The 9,243-nt window shown below is 44.1% G+C and overlaps 1 protein-coding gene across 4 annotated transcripts in view; it reads right to left on the bottom strand.

Annotated features, from left to right (window-relative positions):
- Positions 1–3,116: 3,116 nt before the first annotated feature.
- Positions 3,117–9,243, bottom strand: part of TCTN3 (tectonic family member 3) — an 82,388-nt gene continuing 76,261 nt past the window's right edge. For 2 of the 4 annotated variants that reach the window (XM_075073005.1, XM_075073006.1), the window contains one exon: positions 3,118–4,099. In XM_075073005.1, coding sequence (XP_074929106.1) covers positions 3,878–4,099 — 222 coding nt within the window. In that variant the 3' untranslated portion in view covers positions 3,118–3,877. Of the gene's footprint in view, positions 4,100–9,243 lie in introns of all 4 variants that reach the window. The other 2 variants (XM_075073003.1, XM_075073004.1) reach the window with 2 other exon arrangements.

The following is a 9,243-nucleotide window of genomic DNA, read 5'->3' as shown; positions in this document are numbered from 1 at the left end:
TCCATTTCTACAGTAGATATTTCTGTAACCACAGTTTTGGGAATTGGACAGCTCTTGTTGATCACATCACAGTTTACAAGAAAGGCAAAGCAGGATCTCAACTTCTGCAAGTCTTCAAACCTGGCCTGAAATTCATTAAGCAATCCTTGCAATTTACCTTTGTATTCCTCGAGTTTGTGATCTACTTCCATTTCAGGGAATGTGTTTACCCTACTTTTGAGATAGGGAGTGTCGTTGAAGTCTCTTGGCATTATGTTTCTTTTCAGAAGTTTTAACTTATTCTGGAAGTTGAAGACTGTCTGAATAAGGACAGAACTAATCTTCTCCTTCCCTTGGTGTGCTTAATTGAGAGTCTGCAGATGCTCATAATATCAGTGAAAAACATCAGACCCTGCATCCATTGCTCATCTTCCAATTGTGGATAAGACTTTTCTTTTTCTTCAAGGAAAGCATTGATAGACTCCAACAGTTCCACAAACCTATTTAAGACACTGCTGGTTTATAACCATCTCACAATACAGTAGAAAGAGATGTCACTAGGTTTGTCTTCAGGCTCCAGCTCTTCGATGAAATTTTTGAGTGTCAATGAGTCTTCCCGTTTGAGCAGATGAAATTGACAATTTCTAGGACCATTTTTGTAACATTTCATAGCTGAAGTATCTGCCTGTGAGATCTCCATGATGGATTATGCAATGAAGAGGGAGAAATTGTGGAAATTTGGAATCACTTTTCAAGAGTCTGATAAGGCCTACTTTTCCCCCAAGCATTGCAGGTGCTCCATCCGTTGCAACACTGACAAGTTTATCCAGTGGTACATCAGCATTTGTCAGTGCTTTGTCAAGTGCATTCTTTATATCAACACCGTGGGTTATTTCTTTTAGCACCACTAAGTCCATGTAGCAGGGCAGTCACCCCGTTCTGTCTCAGAAAGGGTTAAAAGCCAGCCCTTGGAGGAGGCTGGGGCTGAAAGCCAATCAAAGAAGGCTGTGAGACAGCCAATCAGAGTTGGCCAAACCAGGATAAATGGGAGCAGACCAGAAGGGATAGTCAGTCTCTCTCCAGCCTTGGAGAGAGATGAATCTGGCTGCCTGATAGAGAAAAAGGGTATCTTGGACAGTGCAGTGCTGGGGAAGGGCAGGAGGAACTGGGGGCACTCCAGCCTGGCAAACCCTCAGGCAGATGGCTTGCTTTCAGGCCTGGAGGAGGTACTAGGGCTGTGGGGAGGCAGCCAGGGACAGAAGAGGCAGCGGATCCAACCCCGTGGCCGATGATGACTGGCCATTTCAGACTGCAATTTGCCCCTGAGGGAAGAGGCTAGATGAAGACTGGCAGTGGGTCACTGAAGCAAGGTGGGTTTAGGGGATTGAGGTTCCCCAGGGAGGGGGAGGATCCCAAGTGCACCACGGCCGGTGAGGGATGTGGGTTCAGAAGTACTATAAGTGGTGGAGATTGACCAGGAAGCAGATACCGGTAGGGAGACACCAGTCAGCAGGAGGCGCTCTGAGGCTGGGATGAGCTAATTCCCAGATGACCGGGAGGAGGTGCAGTGGCGGTGAGTGCACACCATGCTACAGTCCAACATTTCTTCTTTCAATTACATCAGTGAAAACAGTGAAAACGTTTTGCATCTTGCTTGCAACATCACTGATCTGGGAGATACACCTCTCTGCAGTATGGCACAAAATTGGAATTCACTTTATTAGTTTTGTGTTACTTGGATCTAAAATTGGAACCACTTCTGCAACATTCTTCTTAACAAATTCTCCATCACAATATGGACATTTAGCACGAGAGATATTCCATGACATAAAACTAGCTTCGCTCATTGTCAGCTTCCTTACTGAACGCCAAGAGTCGTGTCTGTTGACTGTGTAGGCATGATTTTAATGCTTGTGTATCCTTAATTCTAATTCAGGAGGGTATTCAGATGAAAAGTTATTGTGATTCATTCCACAGTGATGTTTCAAGTTGCTTGCTTTGTAGTGAGTGAGCAATGCATTGCAGTTAAGGCACAGGGGTTTGCCACCTTTAACAGTGAATGCAAAATCTTCCTCCCATTCTGGCTTAAAACTTCAGTTTTCTTCTTTGCGCTTGCATTTCTTACAATTTGAAGATATCATTGTCATCCACAAAATTAACATATAGTTAACACTTAAATCTAAAACAATTCAAATGAGATTTGTGAACAGTAAATACAGCCTGTATTCTGTGGAATGCAGGGCGATTGTGAGCATACGAGGGCTGCACAGCACAACATTTGAAAACAGAATGATGCAATTTCCTGATATAATGCACATGTGAGAGCTTCTCTATCGGCCTCACTCTCAAGGTTGCTCAGGGCTTAAAATCTTTTGAAGTATTTCTTGCCCACCCCCCAATTCTCTGCCTACCAGATGTGGGGGGGGGGTCTTGAGATTTTAGCCTGGGGGTGGCATCAGGGCTCTTGGCTTCTGCCCCACAGGAGGCACCAGGGCTTGGGGCTTCAGCTCGTGAGCCCCACTTTAACTGTAAAAAAGCTGCATGCAGCTCGCAAGCTGCAGTTTGGCCACACCTTGAATAGATCTGTCAAGGCTGATTCCCCACTCTGGCACTTTGAGTGCAGAAGGTGGGGGCCCGCAAGGATTCTAAAAAAGTAATATGGCCACTCCAAGCTGGTATTAAACTCCCAAGGTTACAGCTTTTCTCTCCCCTTGGATGGGTAGATGCTGCCACCACCCAAGTGCAAGCCCCCCTCGCCCCCCCGCTTTTGAGAACCCAGGAAGGAGCACTTGGGAACCTTGGGAATTCCTTCTTGTGGGGTACCCTCAAGCCCTTTCACATCCTATCTGGGGAAAAGCTGAGAAAGAAAACAAAGGAAATCAGCTGTTGCCACCAGCTAATTAAACAACATATGCACTAACCCAGGGGTAGGCAACCTATGGCACGTGTGCCGAAGGCGGCACGCTTGCTGATTTTCAGTGGCACTCACACTGCCCGGGTCCTGGCCACTGGTCTGGGAGGCTCTGCATTTTAATTTAATTTTAAATGAAGGTTCTTAAACATTTTAAAGACCTTATTTACTTTACATACAACAATAGTTTAGTTATATATTATAGACTTATAGAAAGAGACGTTCTAAAAATGTTAAAATGTATTACTGGCACGCGAAACCTTAAATTAGAGTGAATAAATGAAGACTCGGCACAGCACTTCTGAAAGGTTGCCGACCCCTGCACTAACCTCTTAGGACACAAAAAACCCAATCCTGTTCTTAAAGTTAAATTTTATTAAAAACAAAAAGAAAGAAAATACATCTGGAATTTAGGCTATTGCTAGATTTAAAAAGAGCAAACATAATAATAATAATTAAGCATCAAGAATAATTTTCTTGAGGTCCAGTTTAAAGGTTACAAGCAAAACAAAAGCACGTGGAGTTAGCACAGGGGAGTCCACAAGACAACAAGAAATAACTCTAATCGCGTCTTCCTTCACAAATCTGCATAAAGAGGTTGCAGACATGGAAGAATCACCGGTGACAGATGTTAATAAGGTCACAATGCACTACAAGAAGGAACAGGGATAGCATGATGATAGGCACAGGGTGAGAACCTGAACAGAATAGAAGAGTCTTTGGTCTGCATCATATTCTGACTGTACCATTACACCAACAGGATTTCCTGAAACATCTGCTTTTTTTAGCTGTCAGATAAACACCTTCTTTGCTGTTCACAAGAACAAAGAGGAATCATTTAGGTTACTGTCTCTCTCATATTGTCTCACCCAGGTGAGAAACAGGCACCAAATATGACACCAGGATACAGCAGGATGGCGTGAGCTCTCTGGTACTACCTGGGCATAAATGTTGCCATGAGGAGCAGAGCACCAGACTTCACTCTCTTCAGAAACTGAGAATGCTGCAGAATGTGAGAGACATCAGGAAAGCACCAGCCAGGTCTCCTTGACAGCTTATCCCCCCATTTGATGCAACCTTAAAGGGGAAAAAGAAGTCAAATGGAAGTTTCCAGTATGTGCCGGGCTGGCTATGTGGAGGCTCTGGCCATTCTGTCACGTCAGAGAAGGAAACAACGGTTGTCAAAGGCACCATGGTCATGCTGAGGGACTGCAAGAAAAGGAAAACACCAACAGCTTAGCATTCCTAGAGCCCAGATGCATCTTCCAACCTAGGGCATGTTTCTGCAAAGATAATGGCTGCCCAAAACGACTGGTGCGACTCTAAATAGCAAGCAGTCTCCACCAGCTATTATTACCATCTTCTGCAGATTGATCATATTTTCAAAGCGAAAAGAACTCTGACACTGTGGTCAGGCATATCACAGGGAAGTGTTTTGGTGAGGTATAAGAGAAATGTAGTACTTCCATGTGTGGGTATGTCCCTTTCCCCTCCCCCTTCAGAATAAAGAACTGGGACACTTTACAGAGCAGTGTAGGAGAAGAATAGTTATTTACCCTGCAGTAGCTGTTGTTCTCCTAGATGTTTTTGTCAGTGTGGTTCCCACTGTAGGGTGCACATGCACCTCATACATGCAGAACCAGACTTTTTTTTTTATTGCCTTGTCCATTGGGGTCACACATGAACCCTGTGCTGCCTGATGTTTCTATGAGAGGGCACAAAAGGCAGAGCAGCCATGACCACCTCTCGGTTCCCTCACAATTTGAAGCTCCTGGTAACCAAGGACTCCGAGAACAGACAACATCTAGAAGAATCACAGTTACTGTAGCGTAACTAACGATCCTTTCTTCCACTTTGTATCAATGTGGAGCCCTACTATAGGTGATTGGCAAGCAGCATCCCTTCAGGACAGTGGGAATGAGGAATTCCAGCTGCATCAGTCAAATAGGGATTGTAGTTCTTGTGACCTGTTGTGCCTGGGGCAGCCCTCACTGGTAACGCCAAGGTCAGGGCAGGCTGCAAAAGGGAGAGCAGATACTCCCAAAACTGGTGCGTAACACTGAAGTTACACTCCCCACCCAGTCACAAACTGTGCTTCTGATCCCCCACACTGGTTATCAAGAAGGAAAAAGAAATCACACAGCCCCCTTTATTGCATTCAAGTTCTCTGCTCCCAATCGGGGCCTAGGTCCTGTACAATGAGAAGTTATTTAAAAAATTCTGCGCACATATATAAAATGTTCTTCTGACCCCAAAGGGTCAGCCACGTTACCAGGTCAGTATGGGTTTGGATCTTACCACACTGCCAGCCAATCCCTTAGTGTCTAAAACGAAAGGTTTCTTATAAAGAAAAAAGAAAGAACAAGAAAAGAGATGTTAAAGGGTAAAACAGTCACATGCATACAAAGACTTCAAAGTCCATATATCAGGTTCCTAGCAGTATTGGTGAGTTTGCTGGCTTGAAAGTCCCTCTGGAATACATCCACAGCTTGGATGGGTCATTCATTCTGTTATTCAGAACTTCAGTTTGTAGCAAAGTTCCTCTAGAGGTAAGAAGCAGGATTGATGACAAAGTGGAGAAAATGCAGCTGCCTTTTATAGTCTTTTGCCATGCAGCCTCTGCTTCCTTTGTTTCCAACACAAGCTGCCCAGCACATGGCTTGCAGGACCTTTTCTGTCCATAGGCATGCCTATGCATGCCTTGCTGAGTCATAAGGTGTATCCTCTGCCGTCTTTCAATGGGTCAGTTGTATAGCTGATGGTCCTAAATGGGCAATCAAGCAGGCTAGGCAGTGCTGATGCCAAACTGTCCGGGGGTGTCACCCAGAAGCATAGCACAAGTTTGAAATACAGACATACATACATATCTATGACTCATAATACAAAGGCGATATAAACACATACATGAGATTATCGTATCTGGCAAATTATAACATTTTTGCAGATACCATACATAGCATATCTGGCATAACTCATCACAATTTTACAATATTGATATTCATAATATCCACAAGTGTCTCCCAGATTCCATACAGTGTCATAGTTCTACTCTCCTAAACTTGGCATCTGATCAGCTAAGTCCAAGGCACAGTGCTTGACAAAAGTCAGTGGTTTACTCCACGTGTTTGCCTTGCAAATATCTGATAGTGGCACTTGTCTGAAAAAGGTGAAGAAATCACTTGAATGCTGGTGGAGTTAGCCTTTAATGGGAGAGGTACACTACCCAACTAATAACATGAGGATGCATCATGTGATCTGTTTCAATATTCTCTGAGATTTAAGAGGTTGACCTTTTGAATGCTCTGGTATAGGGAGAAATAGGGTGACAGGTGGAATGATTTAGTTCTGTCAATAGAGCAGAGACCTGGAAATGACTAGTGTGTGTCATTTCTTTTCTCCCGGTGATATATGTGCTTTTCAGATGGAGACAGGCAAGTTGATGAATTGGCTCAGATGGAATTCTGAGACCATACTGGAGCGGAAGTTATGATGAGGTTTCAGCATTACCTTATTCCTATGGAACTGCATTTGGGTTCAGCCAAGAGCACCTGAAGCTCAGGGTTAGGGTTAGAGTTAGGGTTAGGGTTAGTGATAGCGACTAGGAAGACTGTTTTCAGACTGAGGTGGTCCAGGACGCATTCTGAGAAAGGCTCAACGAGAGTCTCAAGAGGACTATATTGAGGTCCCAGGCAGGAGAGGGTTCTCTGACCACTGTATGAGCATATAGTAGCTCTTTAAGAAACTTTGATATCATGGGGTAAGAGAAGACCAAACACAACTGCACAGGCAAGTGATAAGCTGAAATAACTGTGAGGTGCACTTCAGTAGAACTGAGTAAGAGACCTGTCTGCCTGAGATACAGTAGATCTTCAAGGATCTTTGGTACTGAGGCCTTGGCTGGGTCTAGGCCATTTTGGGCTACCCATATTGAGAACATATTTCCTGTGCAAGAATATGTCCTTCTGGTAGATGTTTTCCTGGACCTGTATGGAGTAGTTTCTCTGTGGTGGGTCAACCACCCACTAGACACACCATCAGGTGCAGAGACTCTGGTCTGCATGATATGTCTGGCCACAATGCTGCAAGATCAGACCCAGGCTGCCTGAGAGATGGATCAAAGGCTGAATGGACATCTGGAGTAGGTCTTTGAGCCAGAACTGCCTTGGCCCATATAAAGCCACCAGAAAGATTGTAGCTTTGTCTCTTGATTTTGGGAATCACCCTGGGAATCAAGGGAATTGGTGGGAAGGCATACAAGCAAGCCCTTGTTCCACTGTAGCAAGAAGGCATCTGTTAGCATTCTTGGACTCAGGACTCTTGTGGAGCAAAAGCTCTTCCATTTTGCATTGTCCTTCATAGCAAAAAAGTCTCTCATGGGAGTCCCCACTGATGGAATACCAGTTCTGTGGTGGATCTGTGTAATGACCATTCCTGGTTGGTCACTGACTGTCCTGATTAGGAAATCTTCTAAGTTGTTGCTGATTCCTGGGAGGTGAAGGGATATTGGTCTTACCACACTCTGATGTTACCAATTCCAGAAATCGGTGGCCTCTTGGCAAAGGAGCAAGGAGCAGGTACCCTGTTGCTTGTTTATGTTGTATGGCTGCCATGTTGTCTGTGAAAACCTGCATTATCGAGTTTGAGGACAGGCAGGAATGCCAGACAAGCTAGTCAGATGGCTCAGAGATCTAAAACATTCATATGAAGCCCCATGTCATTTGGGGATCAGGTGTCTTTGATCTGCTAGTGGTCCAAGTGAGCTCCCCAACCTGTCACTGATGCATCCATGAGCAGGGTCTTTGTTTGGGAAGGGATTGAAAAAGGGACCCCATTCCATATGATTGCAGGTTCAAGCCACACAACCAATTCTGCAATGACATGATGTGGTACTATGACCTTCTTGGCCACTGGATGTTTCATCGATGAATAGACAGTCTTGAGCCAGAATTGGAGGGTCCACAAGCAAAGTCTGGCAAGTGGTGTCATGTATATGCATACCGACATGTGGCCTAGCACTGTGAGGCATATTTGTACTGTTGTAGTTAGTTGTGACATCAAATGAAGTAAGAGTCCTAGTAACAACTGGAACCTGTCCTCAGGCAGTGCACTCTTTCTGATGTTGAGTCAATTAGCATTCATAGAGCTGCTATTATCTGCGGCAGCATGAGTGACAACTTTTCACAGTTCACTAGAAGTCTCACTCAATTGAATAGGGACAAAGCGCAGTCCTAGCTCGCTGAGGTCTTCCGTTGCGACCTGTCCCAGATCTGCCAGTTGTCCAAACAGGAATTGACATGAATACCTTGACTCCTCAGGTGGGCCATTATCACCAAAAGGTATTTTGTGAAGATCCTTGATGCTGTAAAGAGTCCAAATTGCCATATCTTGTGCCAATTCTGATTCAACTCTACCATAAATCTCAGGTACTTACTTTAAGCCAGGTGGATGGCAACATGAAAGTAAGTACACATCCTGCATGTCAAGAGCCACAAACTAGCTCTGAGCCTGCACAGATGGACTTAATGGATTCACAGCTTCACAGATTCCAAACCCAGAAGGGATCCTTGTGTTCATTTGGTCTGACCTCCTGTATATAATGGCACAAAGAATACTCTCTTATAAAGTTTGCGGACGATATCAAACTGGGAGGGGTTGCAAGTGCTTTGGAGGAGAGGATTAGAATTCAAAATGATCTGGACAAATTGCAGAAATATCTGAAGTAAATAGGATAAAATTTAATAAGAACTAATTCAAAGTACTCCACTTAGGAAGGAACAATCAGTTGCACACATGCAAAATGGGAAATGGCTCCCTAGGAAGGAGTACTGTAGAAAGGGATCAGGGATGATAGTTGACCACAAGCTAAATATGAATCAACAGTGTAACACTGTTGCAAAAAAAAGCAAACATTCTGGGATGTATTAGCAGGAATGTTGTAAGTACGACACAAGAAGTAATTCTTCCACTCTACTCTGCGCTGATTAGGCCTCAACTGGAGTATTGTGTCCAGTTCTGTGTGTCGCATTTTAGGAAAGCTATGAACAAATTGGAGAAAGTCCAGAGGAGAGAAATAAAAATGATTAAAGGTCTAGAAAACATGACCTATGAGCAAAGATTGAAAAAAATTGGGTTTGTTTAGTATGGGGAAGAGAGGACTGAGGGGGCACATGATAAGAGTTTTCAAGTATATAAAAGATTGTACAAGGAGGAGGGTAAAAAAAATTTCTCCTTAATCTCTGAGAGCAGGAAAAGAAGCAATGGGCTTAAACTGAAGCAACAGAGGTTTAGGTTGGACATTAGAAATAACTTCCTAACTATCAAGGTAGTTAAGCACTGGAATAAATTGCCTAGGG

Source organism: Chelonoidis abingdonii, chromosome 16 (genome assembly GCF_003597395.2).
Source record: "Chelonoidis abingdonii isolate Lonesome George chromosome 16, CheloAbing_2.0, whole genome shotgun sequence".
In the NCBI taxonomy this organism is placed as follows: Eukaryota; Metazoa; Chordata; order Testudines; family Testudinidae; genus Chelonoidis; species Chelonoidis abingdonii.
Note: the sequence above shows the minus strand (reverse complement) of the source record. Positions and strands in the feature narration are given on the sequence as shown.